The 20,876-nt window shown below is 39.0% G+C and overlaps 1 protein-coding gene across 7 annotated transcripts in view; it reads right to left on the bottom strand.

Annotated features, from left to right (window-relative positions):
- Window positions 1-20,876, bottom strand: part of LOC127511240 (membrane-spanning 4-domains subfamily A member 4A-like) — a 57,752-nt gene that overhangs the window by 24,413 nt on the left and 12,463 nt on the right. For 3 of the 7 annotated variants that reach the window (XM_051892026.1, XM_051892027.1, XM_051892029.1), the window contains exon 4: window positions 20,758-20,832. The exons of 1 other annotated variant lie outside the window; for it this stretch is intronic. In XM_051892026.1, coding sequence (XP_051747986.1) covers window positions 20,758-20,832 — 75 coding nt within the window. Of the gene's footprint in view, window positions 1-3,930; window positions 3,995-15,955; window positions 16,410-18,284; window positions 18,366-18,669; window positions 18,784-19,125; window positions 19,267-20,757; window positions 20,833-20,876 lie in introns of those variants that run through there. 3 more of the 7 variants (XM_051892031.1, XM_051892032.1, XM_051892030.1) reach the window with 3 other exon arrangements.

The raw sequence follows: 20,876 nt of genomic DNA, 5'->3' as shown, positions 1-20,876 counted from the left end.
AGCTATACATGGCGCTAATCGACAGCATCATCTTGCAAATCAGGAAATGATTTGAGGAACACAAGCGACTACTGTTTGTAGCATTGCTGGATGCACAGTTGGACCAGTGCGGTTTGAAAAATGAATGGATAATTGATTCAGCTGCGGGCGCCATCTTCTGGCGAATTTCCACGGAAATTCATTCAGCACTTGATTCTCACAGTGCATTATGGGTATTCTCTAGCCGTTGAGCGTGCATCAGTTGTACACTCGTTATTGCGGTGCATTGTGGGATTGAATGAGTGCACTCAACATCGTCCACTATGGTTTCAGACACCACTACAAATGGCTGTCCCCTCAAATAGTGCCCTATCGGGCGATGTCGGACACAGCGAGTCTCTTTGTTCTCAGCTCACTTACAGCTTTTCTCCTTTACTTGCAACAGCTGTGCTTCCACCACCGAGGAACCTGGTAATTGTGCTGCCAGACCAGGTGGCCATCTTGGTTTGTAGTCCTCATTGCTGCAACCATTTAGATGGCACATACCTTCCCTCTATGACACAACCTCTCATGATGCCACAAGCTGTTATAATGCATAGTGGTGTGCACTGTGATTGAAGATCAACTGGCAAAAGGCCCTGACTGAAACCCAACAGTACACTACTGTGTACATCCTTTCATGGAAACGGTATTCCCTGGTGATTGTGGCCTCTTTCAGCAGGATAATGCTCCTGCCACAAAGCAAAAATGGTTCAGGAATGGTTTGAGGAGCACAACAACGAGTTTGAGGTGTTGACTTGGCCTCCAAATTCCCCAGATCTCAATCCAATCGAGCATCTGTGGGATGTGCTGAACAAACACGTCAGATCCATGGAGGCTCCACCTCGCAACTTACAGGACTTAAAGGATCTGCTGCTAACATCTTGGTGCCAGATACCACAGCACACCTTCAGGGGTCCATGCCTCAATGGGTCAGGGCTGTTTTGGCAGCATTTTCACGTTTCTGTGAGCTTTCGTTTGTAAATAATCAACTGTTTTGTCGCTAATGTACAGAACAGGAAATGCGCTCTCGAACGGAAAAACATGTGATCTCCAAACCATCTCAAAGCGTGCTAGTGCTCTCTGAGGATGTCAATGGTATATAAATCATGCTCCGAACTCAGCGTTTGTGGGGACATACTGTATGTCAAACAAGGCAACTGTCCATTCAGAAACCGAGAAATTTGACACTTCAGAGGCTGATCTCTCAGATTAGTTCTGGCTGATGCATAGTTTTCGTGTAGATTTATAGTTTTGATTTCGATAATTACATCTAGAAAGGAAAAAACCATTGATAAAAGGGTTCTTTGAAAGCCAAACTGAAAGCTAAAGTGATGATTGCCTCAACCAGCTAGTGGAGAGAACTTTTTGTGTTTGGTATACATATTTACTGTATTACTGCATTTACAATGCTTATACTCATTGTGAAACCACAGCAACCAATCTGATAAACTATTATTTGACAAAAAATGTCAAAACTATGTTTAGTTTGAATAACTCTTGCATACAACATGATAGAGACAAAATTATTTTTTCCAGTGTTTGCCGAAATCTAGAGGAAACAACCAAAACTGTCTTCAGGGCCCAAGTTATACACTTTAAAAAAAGAATTAATAAAAAAAAAAAAAAAAAAAGCTTTTCAATTTGGGTAGGCCACATACAGGCGGAAATCCCCAAAATGGTCCCAGTGCTTAGGAGGTTAATGATCAGGCAAGTTTAATATTTGATGGCAGTCTGATGGTGAGCCTGAAGTGGTGGTCCGATATCTGGAAATCCCCCAACCCACAGGTTCTGTCACTTCTGACTAGTTCATTTCTTGGTTTTGTGACAGAGCTCTGACACTCTCCTATTGTCCTGTCTTTGTGTGAGCGTACGAGAGTACTCGGGCCGTACGTTCTCTTGTCTGCGTGTCTTGTTTCATGTTGGGAGAACTCTCGAGATCACACGCTCGCTCAAAGACAGGGCAATAGGGGAGTGTCAGAGCTCTGTCACAAAACCAAGAAATAAACAAGACAGAAGTGACAGAACACTGATACCAAGTAAATCTATTTTGTTTTACCAGAAAGAAAAAAAATCACTCTTCAGATGTTGTTTTTTTGCTGTGTTTTTATAGTACACTCTCCTCTAAGATAATGCATCCTGTGTTATGATGCTGTTTCCCAGAATTAAAGATAAGTGGGTGAAGCTCAGATGGTTATGAGGGGTGGCAAAGCTGCTGTTTCCAGGGAATAAAGCCTGACACTCCACTGTAATATATACTCCCGTTCATAATAATATGATTAAATTAAATCTTACTTAATTTGGCTTAGTTGTATTTTATGTAATCTACATGCTGGTTTGGAAACAGGCTTGTAAATATTGTTCAAAAATGTGACAATGATCAGCACAGCCATAACATGTCTTTTCTACATGCTTCAGTTTACTCAAACCACCTTGTTCAAAGACGACATAGTTTTTAAAGTGCCCCTATTATGGTTATTTCAAATGGTAGAAATATAACTATATATATTATAATTCTCAAATTCTTGTAAGAATACTGAGAAAAGGGTTTTATTTTTATTTTTGTAAGACGACTTACATTAATACGGAAGTACGGAAGAGGATTAGGGCCAAGCAATAAAAAAAATAAAACCATCTCGAGATTAAAGTCGTTATGTTTCAAGAAAAAATTTGTCAAATTTCAAGAAAAAAGTCAAAATAAAATGTCGAGAATAAAGTCATTATGTTTCAAGAAAAAACTCATTAAATTTTGAGAAAAAAATTTAAATAAAATGTTGAGAATAAACTAATTAAATTGAGATTAAAGTCGTTATGTTTTGAGAAAAAATGTCGAGAATAAACACGCATTCGAACAGTGTCATGTTCATTGCATACTGATAGAGGACATGACAAAGTTGGATCACGGAGTCAAAAAGCTTAACATGGCTTAATGCATTAACAGGAATATTAAAAGATCAAATTCTGTACACACCTAATTAATAAACCATGCTTATGTGCAAATAAGCAGTTTATTTACAAATCGTTTAATTACATGTTAAGCATTTTCCTCCAGAATGCGCCTTATAAAGAAAAATAGATTGTCCTTTTTTTTTTCTGTTCGCACATATACAGTAAAACACATCGACACCACTTTTTTCATTCTTGAAGTGAACTTTTTGTCTGTATGGTGATTAGATTCACTGTTTTGCTCTGCCACCTTGAATCTGAGAACGTGCTGCGTCTGGTGTGCATATGGCGCTTCATCCATAGCGCACACATATTTCTTGTGCTTGAACGGACAAATACACATAAAAGTTATAATTAGCTAAAGCTGATAGTATCTTAGTTACTAAAAGAAAGCCTAAAATATAGCTTGACTAGTGATCCAATTTGTCATGTCCTCTATCAGTAATGAACATGACTGTTCAATGCGTGTTTATTCTGACATTTTATTGACTTTTTTTTTTAAATTTAACGAGAAAAGTTACTTTTTCTTGAAACATAACGACTTTATTCTCAAAATTTAACGAGTTTATTTTCAACATTTAATTTCAACTTTTTTTCTCGAAATTTAATTATTTTTTTCTCGAAACATAACGACATTATTCTCACAATTTCATGAGTTTATTCTTGATATTTTATTTTGATTTTTTTTTTGTGGAAATTTAACGAGTTTAATCTTGTTTAATAATGACTTTAATCTTGAGATGGTTCTTTTTTTTTTTATTATTGCCTGGCCCTAATCCTCTTCCGTACGTTAATGCTAATATCAGTGTCCTTCTTAAATTTACTAAGAAAATGTTTAACATGGTAGAATTTCTGTGTTTATCTCTGTTTGAGATTAATCTTTCCTGATTTGTAACAAAAAACTCATGAGGTCCCAATCAGAGTCATTAACAAATTTGGCCCAATAATAAGTAGTGCAAGACTTACCTCTAGTATGCTGTTAAAAATGAAGCGAGGAAGCTGGATCTATATGCTGATTAAAAGCTGTTCAATAATCCATGAGAGGAAACGGCACGAAGTCCAGGAATAAAAGCAACAGTAGATGCAAAACAAATGTAAAACACAGGACTAAAAATACATGACTAGTCAAGGGAAAACAAGGAGCACCAGGGCACAATTGAGGCAGGGAAACTACAAAGACCAAGTACAAGACTACAAAAGGACAGGAAATCATGAACAACACAAAATTGGACATTGTGTGGGGTGGGGGCATGCTCTGCACCAAATTTTTTTTTAAAGATATTTGCTTTACATGCTCATTTGTAGTTACTTCAAGGGATTTTTATTTATTTTTTATTACCTTATATGTGTTACAGCGTAGCGGTGTGAAGAGATGATGCGAACACGGAGATCCACAATGATGGGTATTTTAATGACAACAAAGGAGAATAACCACATACACGTATTAAACAACATTGAGGACAGACAAGGAGTGAAGGGAGTGAGTCCATTATAAAGGCAGTGCTGATGATGAAGTCCAGGTGCAGGTGATGAGTGACGAAGGAAGTGAGTGCAGGTGTGGAGACAAGAGGATCATGGGAAATGGAGTCTGGAAGACAAGGGAACTGTGACAGTACCTCCCCCTCCCAGTAGGCGCGACCTCGCGCCGTAGAAGGAACAACCGGGAGGGGGGGTGGGCGCCCTGGAGACCTCATGCAGGTGCAGGGAGAGGAGCGGACTGGAACGGAGGTCTCCAGGGCGGATCCAAGAGCCATGGCGGGTCAGGGGCCGAGGGCGGCCATGGCGGGTCAGGAGCCTTGGCGGGTCAGGAGCCTTGGCAGGCCATGGCGGGTCAGGAGCCTTGGCAGGCCATGGCGGGTCAGGAGCCTTGGCAGGCCATGGCGGGTCAGGAGCCTTGGCAGGCCATGGCGGGTCAGGAGCCTTGGCAGGCCATGGCGGGTCAGGAGCCTTGGCAGGCCATGGAGGGTCAGGAGCCTTGGCAGGCCATGGAGGGTCAGGAGCCTTGGAAACCCCGCCCACATTCTCCCCACCCACGGGTATTAGGCCCCCCCCCAAAAAAAATCATTAAGGGGGCTGAGGAGAAACTTAAGGAGTCCAATGAATGGAGTTGATGTGTGGGCTGGAGTGGGCTCGTGGGCGGCGGCGGCTGGAGCGGCTGGCTCGGCGGCTGGAGCGGCTGGCTCGGCTGCTTGAAGAGGGGTCCAGTCCATCCCCTCATACACAATAAGAAGCCCCACTGGTACTGGAGTGGGCTCTGCGGAGACTGGAGAGGGCTCTCGGGGTGGAGCGGTCACTGGGATGGTGGTAAGCTTCAGCGCTGACCTCACAGATGTCAACATAGGGTCCGCCACCTTGGCTCCCAGGTCAGCGCTGTCGGAGACCCAACTCCGACCCCGAGGAAATGCTGACGGCCAGGAACGAACAGGACAGTTGAAGCGGTATGTGCAGGGCTCTGGGGTGAGGTGAGCAGGCGATGCCCGATTAGCTGCTGATGGGGCTGGACAAGGAAAACGTTGGTTCTCTTTAACTTCATCAACTTCGAAATTAGAATCATTTAAAAAGAGAATCAGATTTATAGAATCGACTAGGGAGAAATAACAGGCAGGTTCGCTATAGCGAATCATGTCCTTGTCCAGTCCCATCAGAAAAACAGCATTGAGGCCGGCATCAGTCCAACTCACCAAATAGGAGACCTCCAGAAACTCCTCCACATACCTCTCCAACGGCCTGCCATTCTGCCGCAGACTGCAAAGCCGGTCCTCTGCCTGGAGAGTAGTTGGGGGTACAGGGACCCGGAGAATACTCATTCTTCTAGTGGATGTCCAGCAGTTTGGTCTGTCCTTCTGTTACAGCGTAGCGGTGTGAAGAGATGATGCGTACACGGAGATCCACAATGATGGGTATTTTAATGACAACACAGGAGAATAACCACATACACGTATTAAACAACATTGAGGACAGACAAGGAGTGAAGGGAGTGAGTCCATTATAAAAGCAGTGCTGATGATGAAGTCCAGGTGCAGGTGCTGAGTGCTGATGGGGAGATGACGAAGGAAGTGAGTGCAGGTGTGGAGACAAGAGGATCATGGGAAATGGAGTCCGGGAGACAAGGGAACTGTGACAATATGTCCAAAACTGTAATTTTTCATGAAAAATAAATAAATAAATAAATAAAAATAAAAAAAATAACATATTGTTGCAACATTTTACCAAAATCAACATTTGGTCCACATTTGTTATAAAAGATGAAGTGCTATGCAGGTTTTGTTTGCCCTCTCTCTCTTCACTGTTCCCACATCTCAGACCTCAGACCTCATATACATATTACCCTTTTTTAGACATTGTTTCCTTTACTCTTTACTTTAAAACTATGTACAGCATTATTGAATAACCAGTTCTTTATTTACCCTTGTAATCTATGCAAATCTCATAGGTGACCGATTTTGATCTCACAAAGGTGAGTTGTCACTGAAAGCTGTGGAGTTTGCATCTATGCAAAATACAAGAACAAACATCCGTCAAACTAAAACAATACCTGTCCCACACAAACAGGAACTCTGAAACAGAGTATTATTCTCTGAGCTGGTGTTTATTGACATTTGCCACTTCATGTAAAATTCTTCTGAAATTTTCCTCTACTCTTCTTCAGAAGTTGGTGTCTGTAAACATGACATTATCAGATCAACAACACACAGCTAGTTTAAAATGGCATAATCAGTAAGATCCCCTAAAAGCACATCCTGCTAAATGTAACATAAATGTAAATGACGATGCTTAGTCTAATGTTTTATTGACATTGGATTATGCATTAGCTAACATGAACTAACAGTGAACAATACATTTTTACAGCATTTAATAATCTTTGTTAATGTTAGTAAAAATGAAATTGTTTTTTCATGTTAGATCATAGTGCATTAATATTACCAAATACAACTCTGGATTTTAATAATGTTTTAGTAAATGTTGAAACTAACATTAATGAAAATTAATAAAATTAATGTTTTTGAAGTATTTTTCATAGTTCATGTTAAACTAATATTGTTAAATACTGTTAAATGAAAACTTAATGTAAAGTGTTATAGTGTTATTTCATTTTATTTCATAAAGTGAAAATAATTTGGCAATACTGAAGTCAAGTTTTCTGTTATGAATATTCTTTTTTGCATATGATTGCAAACCTTCAAATAATCCTTCTTCATAGTGCGGTGTAGAGCTTTGCATGTTTCTTCTAGAGTTCTACCAATGGTTGTGGTTCCCATCTGAAACTGAAAGCCAAAGGACTCGCCTACAATAAACAGGAGTAAAGAACATTTATTTTTAAATTGGCAAAGCAAAGCCAATTCATTTATACGGCATCTATATGAACATGTTAAGACTTACCTGTGGCCAGAAACCTTAATGTCACTGACAGTCTGTCTTTGGCACTGATGCACCCCCTTTTGACTAAAGTGCTCAAGTCAGTTTTACTAACTGAGGGTCACTGTCCTGCGGAGTTTAATTCCGTCCATAATCAAACACACCCTAAGCAACCAAGAAGACTTTGGTTAGATGTGTTGAGGTATGTTTGATTACTGATTGATCTATACCAGGGGTGTCCAGCAAAGTTCAGCTCCAACCACAATCAAACACTCCTGAACCGGCTAATCAAGGTCTTACTATGTATACTAGAAACTTCCAGGCAGGTGTGTTGAGGCAAAGTTGGAGCTAAACTCTGCAGGTCTCCCTCCAGGAGTTTGGACACCCCTGGTATAGATCAATCAGTAATCAAACATACCTCAACACATCTAACCAAAGTCTTCTTGGTTGCTTAGGGTGTGTTTGATTAGAGACGGAATTAAACTCTGCAGGACAGTGACCCTCAGTTAGTAAAACTGACTTGAGCACTTTAGTCAAAAGGGGGCGCTAAAGAGCCGCATGTGCAATGTCCATGTCTTAGCTTTTTCCTACAACTAATGTCCGACAGTTCTGACTCAAAAAGCTTTAAGCATAACTTGATGCTCAAGAAGGCAGCTTGATGGGGGTGTACAGCCAAGGGGGTGTGAACTTGTCCCCATGGCTCCTCTACTCCTTCCTATTCTACTTTATCTTCAAGTTAACCTAACTGGATTCAGTGTGGAGCATCCAGAAAAGCCCAACATCATCAAGAATCTCTGGACTCTATCGCATCTGGACTTGTTTCAGCAACCAGAAACCAATGCAAGTATTTTGGATGCGTTTCTAAGTTGTGCCCCTTTTTACATCTCTCTTGTTACATGTTACCATATCATCATGCTTAACAAGAATTTGATTAATTGTAACATGACGATCGTGTGCAGATATCTAAACCAGAGAAAATCAAAGTTGCGGGTGGGTCGCGGGTGGATGATTAGTTTTTAACAGCAGATTCAAGTGACGTTAGATCTGATCTGCCCATCATAAATCAAAGCACGTGACAGGCAGTAGCCGGAGGAGAACAACAGGAAAACTTGATAGAATGGATGATACTCCTCTGTATTGTCGCAAGTTGCGGTTCAGCTACACGCGACAAACGTTGCCAATGTAAAAGCACAATGGAAGCATGCTGCTCCATCTCTGCATATGCACAGCTTCTGCGCTGCCTCCACTCTGAAACACGCTGTATTATTAATGTCAGGCCAACACCTTAAGCATTTCCCGGAGGGCCACAGAGTGGAGATATATTCGGAACTGTTCACATCCTTGGACTAAGAATTATGCATTTCTATGGAACCACTAACAACAGCTAAATGAATCTGCAGCAGTCCAAGTAAGAGCCCTCACAAAATTCCCACCATACAAGCTGTAATAACAAGCTCTAAGACGTAAATGCAATAATAACAACATGGCGTGAACGCTCCTTTGGTTCCAACCCTGCTCCAAAACACATACCGTGGAACTCATGTCAAATAAAACCATTTTTATATTAGGACACTCTTCAAATATATCACTCATTTCTGTAGATCTGGACATGTTAATAAGGATCAAATGACTGAGTTCAGTTTTGAGAATGAAACCAACCTGTTTGTTCCTCAGTTTCTTCTTTTTTCACTCTGAATGTTTCTTCAATCTTCACATCTTCACTTTCCTCTTTAATAAACGCCATCTTTGTTTGTTCCTCAGTATCTTCATGTTTCAAACTGAATATTTCCTTAATCTTCATGTCTTCACTCTCCACTTTAGTAAACTCCACCTTTATAATAGTGTCACAAGGATCTCAGTTGCTTCCCCAGGAGTTTTCTGTGTTTGCCCTGTTTAAGATGAGAATAATTAACAAAAAGAAAAATGCATCCAAACTAAATCTCGTTGGACAAGTGCCCCCTATTGGCGGAACCCTTGAAATGTGTTTAAATGGAACAAACTAAGCTCTTGATCACTTGGAATCTGCTATGAAGCAGATTATTTACAGTTTTTCCTCATAAATTTGTTTACGCACCATTCTAAATGCCTGTAAGTATGCATATGAAATATGAAGTGTGGTATGTCGGACACTTCATGCACTTAACGGTCGCAGATTTAATTACATAGAGGAAAGAGAGGAGTGACCAGCTTCTGATGATAGCTGTATGTGGCAGTAGACAACAATATTGTGTATCGATCCTGGGTATATCCTATATGGAAAAGTCCGGCAGACGATCAATCAAGCCATCGGACCATATGATGAATTGCTTGTAACTGTCAAGAAAAGAAAGCAGAGATGGCATGGTCATATCACCAGATCATCAGGCCTATCAAAGACCATCCATTAAGGCACCGTACAAGGTAGCAGGAAGCGAGGGGGACAGAAAAAGAGATGGGAAGATAATATCTGAGAGTGGACTGAACTGAAGCTCAGCCAAGCTATAAGAACCGCAGAGGACAGAGAGAAGTGGAGCGAGCTGGTCAACAGAATGTCTGTGGTGCCCCAACGACCTCCTAAGGGGGGTTATGGGACATGATGATGATGATGATGTGTATCGATGATAGTCAGAGATATTGCCAGTAGCTGATGCCTTTGATGATATCAAGATTATATTTGGCTTGCTTTCCCATTAATATTATTATTATCTAGCTCAAGGGCGGACTGGCCATCTGGCAGACAGGGTATTTTCCTGCTGGACTGACATGCTTTTTGGGCTGATACATTTCATCCTTTTTTGTCTGAATGACCCGTAAAACCCATACATTGGTGGCCCATTATTTTTGTTTTGGTTAATTGACAGCGTTGGGGTCTTTGTGCCAGCGTAATGCATTGGTCAAAAACAGTCAGCGTAGGACCAATAAGGTTCATTCTCACGTGTTACGCAGCAGGTTTGAGCTTCCGGAAGAGGTTTGTTCTTGTGCGTCATTCAGGTTCAGTTGAGCATATGTTTGCTGATTAATGTTTACATGCGAGTAAAAGCCTAAATTCAATCTGTTCATCATAACAAGCGATCGATTCTCTTCAGAAAATTTGGACTAAACCGCTCGATTCATATGGATTAGTTTTATGATCTCTTTATGAACTTTTTGAAGCTTCAAAGATCAAGTTTCAAAGGCAGTCTATGGATGGACAGACATCTCTCAGATTCCATCCAAAACATCTTAATTTGTTCTGAAGATGAACAAAAGTCTTGCGCGTGTGGAACGACATGAGGGAGAGTAATAAATGACAGAAATTTCATTTTGGGTGAACAAACTCACCTTTAACGGCGGTTCTTTGTGGTAATTACAGTATGTCTGGCAGGAAATCCAAATGTTCATCCATCAGCCTCAAATATGGCTTATCATTTGAAACATGTAAGTAGCAGCAACTTTACATGGCCGCTCACTCTAAAGTTAACCTTGATAAATGTGCGCTATTATAAGGCACATATCCAAGTGTTTTTGCTGAGTGTGGAAGCTGAAGTATAGAGTGCCAGCGTGATCCTTTACGTCATTTTCAACTTAAAATATTCCGTCATTTTCAGTCAAACGGATAAGAGTAATTCACATCCAAACTATAAAGGGTCTACCTTTTGTGTGTACACTCACAATAACAATAAAATGTTGTGCTTTTGTAAAACAATGAACTGAAACTCTGCGTATAGGCTACTTGCCTCACAGACATGACAAATATATCTATAGAAAGCATGAAATGTCTACTTTTATAGAAACCAATTCGAATCGAAAACAAATACTCCGATTATGTAATCTGTATGAAATGTGCATGTCTCTCTAAAGGCACGTCCACTGTCAGCGTCGTCAACTTCATCTTTGCAACAGACACTGACTCAGAAAACACTAGTTTATTATTAAACAATTAAAATGTCTCCTTGATATTTTTTTTCCAACTGCTAGTTGACTACAAAAATCTTTAGTCTGGGCAGCCCTAAATCTGATTCTGTTTCATAGAACTGAATGAAGACTAATATATTGGTATTAGTATATTGATATTTAAAGCTGCAAGTCTAAGTTTTGCCTCTTTGTTGCCGTCTCTGTTTGAAACCTGCAATTGCAGTTATTTGCAGAATTATCATCTTTATGTGGGTTGTGCATCGGCATGACTGCTCAACACGGATGAACCTAACGTTTGCTGTCAGTGTGGATACTGTACTTCAGAACCACAGATTGTAGTCCTAAAGTATGACCAAAATAAGAATTTTCAAGAGAAAATGTCATCTGAACAAGTAAGTAATGTCTGCCACTTTTGTTCTGACCAACTGAGAAATAAAGCACTACAATAAATCATGTTGCCAATGGTGATTAAATCTAATGATCGCTCAGCTCAGATCATATCAAACTGCAAATTATTATTGTTATAGTTTTCAAATTGTTAATGTTAACTACATCAGCATTGCGTGACTGTGTGTATTTAGTGTGTAGCGATATCTGTAGATTTCAATTCCCGTACAGTCTAATCTCTAATGTTAATTTGTCATACCATACAATCCGCCATCAAAATGATAACTTTAATTATTTCAGCTGCTGTGAGAAAAGGCTATAAATGATCTGCTTCACATGTGATATAGCCTACTAGCTGGGACCCATTCTTCATGTAAACAGATGTGACGTAATGACACAAAGACAAACGCGACATGCTCGAATTTCCCGTGAAAACCCACCAGTACCACCCGAATTATAAAACATTATTACAAGCTTACCGTTGTGAATCAGGCTAAGGTAAGGAGATAGTTTTGAACACTGGCTGGTTATGTACTTGCTCAAAAATTGATTTTGTATCATTTTTAACCAAAAAAAGTTACGGACAGCAGCTTTAACATTATTTTAATATATTTTCTCTCTAATTTTGGTGTGTTACTTTAAATAAATATATGGTTATTTTATTTTATTGGCTTGTATTTTTTTTTAAATCAGATTCATTAAATTCATTTAATTTAATAAAAAAAAAGTCTAATAATAATAATACAATTATACAAAAAAAAAAAAAACATTTTTAAAAAGTCACTTTAAGTTTTCGGCCAAGTGCATCCAGAATTTTCTGTTTCGACCCAGAATTTTAATAAATAAATGCACAGCTATTTACATTTGTTCTCTGCATTGAAATCCTGTTGCATCTTTGATAACTTTTGAGGCTTATTTTGCGGTGCCTTTATAAGCCGTTTGATGAATTAAAGGGCTTTGTAAGACCAGTTACACTCAGTGTGGATGAATCACGTTTGTGTCGAAGACTCAGAATCTACTGAAGAGAACTTATGCAACGCAGAAACTCTTTCAAAGCAAAAACACTCGCTTTTGATCCATTAATACTTCTCTCACTTACTGTATGCAATCTCACTGTTTGAAGCACCTGTCAGAGGAAATCATTTTTCTGTCATAAATAATTAAGCAAGCCGTCTTCTCATAGAATAAGGACACTCAGTCTCATGAATATTTATGAGACACTGATGAGTCATCAATCTATTATAGCACAGGAAAAACGTCACATCATGTGATGCTGACGCGAAGATTAATTTAAACCCGGAAGCCAAAAATAGTGCAAAAAGATTTCTACTACATTAAAAACTAATGGATGGTAACATTGTCTATGATGTTCAACTCTTCTCAAATCTCAGAAAATTGGTTAAGGGTTTTATGACCCTTTAAAGGGAGTTCACAAGCATCCTTTTTTACTGAGTAAGTTTACTGCTGATTCATTGCTATACTTTGGAAAACAGTGCTCATTTGAGCAAACATTTATCATGTTTACAGTCTCAAAAAGGATGTAAATTTTTTTTTTTTTTTTCTTTTTTTACACATTTTTGTGTTATTAGTCATCCAATCACATTGCTGTCTATACCTCACTCAACAAGTTGTAAAGCAACTCCTTTTCATCGGTAGATGACATGAATGCTCACATGTCAGGTAACAGGATTCATTTTGTATTAGAAACTATTAAAAAATGTCTCTTTTTGTTGTTTGTGAATTTTTTAGATGGTCAAGGACAGGTGCGTTTTACAGAGTGACCTCGTGCTTACTGGTACGGGACTTTCACAGTTTCTCAAAATGTTTTCAAGTAACTTATCCTTCTTTTTCATTGGTGAATGACTTGTGATATGTGAATATTGACTTCATGTTAATGAACCAGTCAAGTTAATAAATACATAGAAAAAAAATAAATAAAAAGCTTTATATAGCATTCATTCAAGTCCCCCTGAAATCAAAAATTCAGTTTTTTATCTTTTAGTATGAATATGTTAGCCTTAAGGTTATGAATAAGCTGGTGTGCTCCAAAACAATGACAAAATTCACATTTAGGAGATATAAGCATTCAAAACTTACAGTCTCTCACTTCTGCTAAAATGGATCACGGATTTTCATGACATCCCATCACACTTCAGTTTCTCGTCAAATCTTCTGTCCAATCAAATGCTCTCTAGAATCTGAAGTCCCGCCCCCTCCTACACTATCAACAGACACTGAAGCTGCGACTGAAATCGGTCATTTGCTCACACATTTACTATTTTCTACATGGTGAATGGCACATAGTGCACTATATAGAGAATAGGGAACGATTCAGACAGTGTAAACATGCTTTCCTTTGACGCGAATGAAGTCTGTTTTCGTGTTAGCATAATGTGAACCGCCGCAGCGCGAGCACAGTCTGCTCTGGCCCAGAGACACGGGAGCACAGAGCAGATCATATCCACGAGTCGGCACAGACCACAAAACGTATCCGACCCATTTGAATTCTGCACAGAATGCTGTACATTAAAGGGGTGCATACGGTATGGGCAGCTTGCATGTTTTGGAAGGCACTATGAATTCTGAAAGGAATATTAAGATTTTAGAGCAACATTTGCTCCCCTCCAGACGACGTCTATTTCAGGGAAGGCCTTGTGTATTTCAGCAGGACAATGCAAAACCACATACTGCAGCTATTACAACAGCATGGCTTCGTCGTAGAAGAGTCCAGGTGCTGAATTGGCCTGCCTGCAGTCCAGATCTTTCACCTATAGAGAAAAATACATCAAAGACAACCACAAACTCTTCACCAGCTGGAAACCTAAATCAGGCAAGAATGGGACCAAATTTCAACACCAAAACTCCAAAAACTCATAACCTTGATGCCCAGACGTCTTCAAACTGTTTTGAAAAGAAGAGGAGATGCTACACCATGGTAAACATGCCCCCGTCCCAACTATTTTGAGACCTGTAGCAGGCATCAAATTTGAAATGAGCTCATTTTGTGCATAAAATTGTAAAATTTCTCCCTTTAAACATTTATCTATGTTCTATTGTGAATAAAATATTGGCTCATGTGATTTGAAAGTATTTTAATTTTCATTTAATTCAAATTTTAAAAATGTCCCAACATTTCCGGAATTCGGGTTGTAAATTTGTTCAAGTATAAAAATGACGTTACAACTTGGACAAACTTGCGTGACTCACTATGGTTTTATACTTTCCCATATCTTCCACGACCACATCAGTGAGTGTTTAAAGCATGCATAGGTAGAAATACACTCACCTCATTATATTTTATGAGCAAAGTCCATGCTGTTCTCTGCTGTTCAACCAAACTATTTTAATTTTTATTCCTTCACAAGCTATTGCTGCCACAAAGAAAGCAATCTCTTCCTCCATGTTTTTGGTGGAAAACTTCATGTGATTCCTTTGGAATTTGGTAGGTTGTAAAATCGTGTCATATCACTGTGTCTGTACGATTTTTAGATAAACTCACTCGTTATGGTGAGAATTTTGGCGGTTGGAAGATCGTATGTCTACACATACGTGTATGCCTAGCTTAAGACATTGCTGTATCCTCAAACTTGACATGGGAGCTACTGTGAGCTTCCAGGTGGCTGTTAAAGATCTCAAACAGGTACGGACTGTAACCCAATCCCCCGGATAGTCTGTGGCAACAGAGACAGTGGAGGTGGATGGCTGAGGCTGTTCAGCCAGCATGTTATCAAAAATGAGCTTAGAAAGTCCTCAACCCATAAAGTCCCAACAAGGAGTTGAATGAAACGGAGGTTCCGCTCTCAGAGGTCAGCAAATTCTTGACTCTTATGTTCTGCCATGGCCTTGTCGAATGAGGAACTGAATTGGATTTGGGATTTTTGGGTCATGTAAATAACATGCTTGTCTCTTCTCTTTTTTCTGTTCTTGTTGTTCCTCTTTCCTTCATTGATTCTGCTTGTTAACAGCAGGTGTTCATCACTGATTTTCAATCATCACTCGATTAATCACTTCATTATATTGGACAGTGTTTATTTAAAGGGTCATGAAACCCCAAAACACATTTTTTGAAATGTGAACAGACATATACAGGCTGCACATCACTGAAAACACTAAAAGCACTAATAAATTTAAATTTAATTTTAAGTGGAAATTGGTTATTTTTGTGTTTTTCTGAGCATTTTCGTTCTGCTACGCTTAATAAACACTGACCATTTATCACTGGAAAATAACAGATCCAATCCTGAAATCCAGAAAGAAAAGAAATGAGACTTTATCAGGATAGACTTGTGTTTGGGCTACTCTAATCTCTGATTTTGTTTCTCAATCCCAAAACATGAAGCCTGCTGAAGGAGACAGAGAGGACTGAGACTTTGAGGAATTTTATAAATAATATTAATAATTGCTTTTGCTTTGCGAGTTTTAAACAATCAGTTTGTATCAATAATATTTGTTAATGTATTTAAAAAGTTTATTATCTTTAAAGTCAAAAAGAGTGAGTTTTACTGATGATCAGGCAGCATTGTTGATGTAAAGAAAATTGTGAAACTTGTCTTACAGTAATTGTTTACACAAAAGTGACTAAGAAATCTGTATTAACAATTTGATCAAGTGATTACATTCATGTTCTCTTTTTAGAAAAAGGAAAGCAAAGATAAAGGACAGTAAAGCACTGGAAGAACCTGTGTGTCCTGCGAAAGCATAAAACCCAATGGCAGGACCACAACTCTGTCCACTTTTTAAGATTCATATTTAGGAGCAGAACAGTCACCATACTGTGGGGGATTTTCTGCAGGATGGTGATGCATGGAAGAGTCGCTGACCAGAGGTATCTGCAAGAGAAACAGGTGTGCCATCAGCTTCAATGTTTATTTACTGATAATACTAAGTTCTTGAATATTATATATATATATATATATATATATATATATATTATTCAATGAAGGAGTAAAGGTACAACACAAACACATCTAACTAACAATAAGAACAGACAAGGAGTGCAGGGAGTGGCCATGGCGGGTCAGGAGCCTTGGATGGCCATGGCGGGTCAGGAGCCTTGGATGGCCATGGAGGGTCAGGAGCCTTGGATGGCCATGGAGGGTCAGGGGCCGTGGGCGGCCATGGAGGGTCAGGAGCTTTGGCAGGCCATGGCGGGCTCAGCGGGGGCCGGAGCGGGTTCGTCGAAGGCTGGAGCGGGCTCGTGGATGACTGATGAGGGGTCTGGAGATGGAGTCCAAGACATTCCCTCATACTCAATAAGAAGTGCCAGTGGCACCAGTGTGGGAGCCGGTGGAAGCGAGAGCTCAAGACGTGGCGGTGGCCAGCTTCTTAGGCCATCTGGACCTCGCGGTGGACCTCCTCTTTTTGAGCGGCTTGGGCTGAGGGTCAGACAAGGCCATAGGGGAATGCCCACTGGAGCGGTAGGTGGAGGAAATCGGTGGCTGGTGAACTGGCCAGGCCACCTGTATTTCCGAGAGGGCTGGGCGAGGAGAATATGACTCTTTTTGAACCTCTTCAATTTAGAACTCGGAACCATTAAGAAAGAGAATCAGATTAATAGACTCGACTAGGGAAAAGAGGCATTCAGGTTCAGTATAACGAATCGTCTCCTCGTCCAGATGGGGAGATGACGAGGGAAGTAAGTGCAGGTGTGGAGACAAGAGGATCATGGGAAATGGAGTCCGGGAGACAAGGGAACTGTGACAATAGTACTGTGCAAAAGTCTTAGGCACGTTAGTTATTTATATCTTTTGCTGTAGTGTGTCAGTAGGAAATATCAGTTTACATTTCCAAACATTCATTTTGCCATTAATTGTATTAATCCAGTGAGATTTTTGTATGCGCAATGAGTCTGATAACAGCCGGTGCTCCACACAGAGATCTGATCTCACCATTATCGAATCTGTCTGTGATTACATGAAGAAACAGATGAAACTGAGACAAAATAAATCCAGATGAACTGCAGCAATGTCTCCAAGATGCCTGAAGAAACCTTCCTGCAAAAATACAGTACTGTAGTTTTAGGCACTTGTGTAAAATGCTGTAAAGTGAGCATGCTTTCAAAAATAATGTCATAAATAGATTTTATCAACTAACTTGTTAACTAAATCAAATCAATATTTGTTTTGATCACCCTTTGCGTTTACACGTTTACAGGTACACTTGTGCATTGTTTTTCAGGTAGCTTTGCAGGTCGGTTTCTTCAAGCATCTTGGAGACATGGCCACAGTTCTTCTGGATTTATTTTGTCTAAGTTTTTTCTGTTTCTTCATGTAATTACAGACAGATTCGATGATGGTGAGATCAGATCGCCGTGTGGAGCACCGGCTGTTGTCAGACTCCTTGTGCATACAAAAATCTCACTGGATTATTACAATTAATGGCAAGAGGAATGTTTAGAAGTGTAAACTGATATATCCTACTGACACACTACAGCAAAAGATATAAATAACTGGCTTAAAACCATTTTTGGGGGTGAAAATACTAACATGCCTAAGACACAGACAAAAAAAAAAGCATATCAGAATGATTTCTGAAGGATCATGTGACACTGAAGACTGGAGTAATGATGCTGAAAATTCAGCTTTGATCACAGGAATAAATTACTCTATAAAATTTATTCAAACAGAAAACAGTTATTTTAATTTTTTTTTTTTTTACCATTTTACACAAAGTCCAGTTAGACTGGGGCTACAAGCTTCTCTTACCTCTGATTTGGTCAGATCGAGGGAGTGATTGGGTCTAAAGGCATAGGGCTGTGGAATTACAACTTGGTGAACATTCAGCACCTGTGGAAAAAATACACATGTAGTGTTTTATACCTTCTTACTGTGATATAAATTCAGTAACATTGGCAGACAGTTCCAGTATTACAGGTTTATAGACAGCACTGTATTTCAAATAGAAATAAAAGAAGGAAAAGACAAAAATCCTGCTGAAATGTTTTGGTGTGGAAACTTCTGCCTTTGTGCAGATTATTGAAACTGAAAAACTACCCATCTGTCTGTCAATCTGCAATGCCCTAGCAACCACCCAGAACACCCTAGCAACCGTAGCGGCCACTCAGCTTCTAGACCTGAACACATGACTCACCTGAGGAGCACAGCAGGCGTTGGCTTTACAGGCAAATGCTGACAGACAGATGGAGATGATGAACTCAAGGACAGTGAATACCAAAGACACACCACTGATCCCCTGGAAAAGGGTCTGAGAAAACACTCATCATTAGCACAAATATTAATAAAATAAATGATAGTTACTCACACTGGAACACTGGCTGCAAGTGCAGAATGTACAATCCTTGTGGTTCATATGGTAATATAACATAAACAAGATTGAGTCTACAATTAATGTGTAATGTCAATGCCTTCTTGCAGTGTAAATGATCAGTAATAGTAGGAGGTCTATTAGATTCTTCTATTAAATGTCAGTAAAAAAAGAATGGACAGGTTATTGCAGATTACAGCTGGACTTTAACAACTCTACTGACAACACAGTGATCTTATTGTAATTACTAAATAAAAGTGAATAGAAAAGTTGTTAACATACCATATACTTGACATTATGAGAACAGTCATGATGATAGCAGTAATAGTTCAGTCCTCCCATAGACACATCCACTGAAAGTATAATAATGGAAATGCCTGCAGTTATAGCGCTAATGATGCTCATTCCAAGTGAACCTTTCACCTATGGGCAGAAAACAACAAAAAAACAAGTTAATAAGTTAGCAAGCACTTTACCCAGTGTGTTAAAGCAGATCATGAAACGATACATATGGAGCTCTATAAAAATTAAAAATACTCGCAAGTGGCAATTATTGGGGTCCAAATTCAAATGACTCGAGAAGACACAAAATATTTATACAGTGGCAATATTGCTCTTCAAATATAATAAAAGTCTTAGAATTTCAAATATAATACAGGTGTCTCTGTATAAAATTATTCTTCTATGTACTATTTTACAACAGACATAATATTGTCTCTTCATTTTAATTGGATAGAATACATTCATTCATGTCTGGGTACTTGACATGTTTTCTGTATCATGTAAAAATAAAGGTAATTTGGAGATCACCAATTTCTTTGCAAACTGATTAGATTTAAGTTTTATGAAAATACTATGCATAGTCATTCAAATGAACCATTTATACAGATTTTATCCCGTGCCTCCCTCTTGTGGACAACATTAGCACTACGGCCTCTGATTCTCATTGATATAAAAGGCTGTTAGGACCCCTTAGCATCAGAAATTAATGACATTTTGCATGTTTACTTAGAATGTCTTGTTGTCCAAGTTTTGTGATGTTTGGACTTTGCGTTCACAAGATATAGGCCAATTAATCATTATGCGCCACATTCCTTTGATAACTTTTTAACATTAGGGTCTGGGGAAGAAGCATGCCAAGTTTAGTGTGAATTGAATGTATGACAATTAGAATGGTCACTAAAGATTAGATACGTTACGTGCGAACACATAATTGAGCTCTTTTTTGTGACTCCTTGCAATTAAATGCACACACAAACACAAACTGATCTCAAACTTGAGAAGTATTCTTGTATATATTCAGGCGGTTATGTGAATGCAAACAGAGAAAGAAATCAAATCATCATATTGGTTCCCCGTACATTCGTGCATTGTTCCTGTGCAGTCTATAACTGCTACTTTATCATTAATGTTAAACAACAAAACACAGCTTTAACACTGATTAATCAGTTAAATTTACACAGTGAACACTATACATGCAGTGAAATTATACCTAATTATTACATTTCTGTACCTGAATACTACAGTTAGATCTAACTTTATGTGTAACTGTTCTGTAGTATTTATTAATGTTTTAATGTGTGTATTCTTATTTTTACTGTCTGCTCGCTTGTCTGTAATATTGTTTTAGTTAGGCTAATAGTTTTTTCTGTGGTTTCGAAGTACTTAAAGTGTTCTTAAAGTAATAAATGGAACACAAAGTTACATTTGTCTCAAAACGCTATTTTTATTTTATTTTTATTTTATTTGCTGATCTGAAAAACGAGCCGTAAGTTACTTGAAAACTGTGATATGATTCGAACCGTGAGTTTTGTGATTAACTAATTAACTAATATCTTTGAAATGTATGGACGAATCAAAAATTATTTTGACAACTTGATGGTGCTTGGAAAATAACAAGCGATGCGTCCATACCAAACACAGACTGGAGGGGCCTTTGACATGGAGTACATTTTCTGCAGCAATGCTCAGTGATCCTGCGATAATGTACTGAAAGGGGAAAGAAAGGAAGCTTCAGTTAGAATATTTAGCTT

The sequence above is a fragment of the Ctenopharyngodon idella genome, chromosome 4, assembly GCF_019924925.1.
Source record: "Ctenopharyngodon idella isolate HZGC_01 chromosome 4, HZGC01, whole genome shotgun sequence".
Taxonomy (NCBI): Eukaryota; Metazoa; Chordata; class Actinopteri; order Cypriniformes; family Xenocyprididae; genus Ctenopharyngodon; species Ctenopharyngodon idella.
This window is presented reverse-complemented; position numbering and strand designations above follow the sequence as displayed.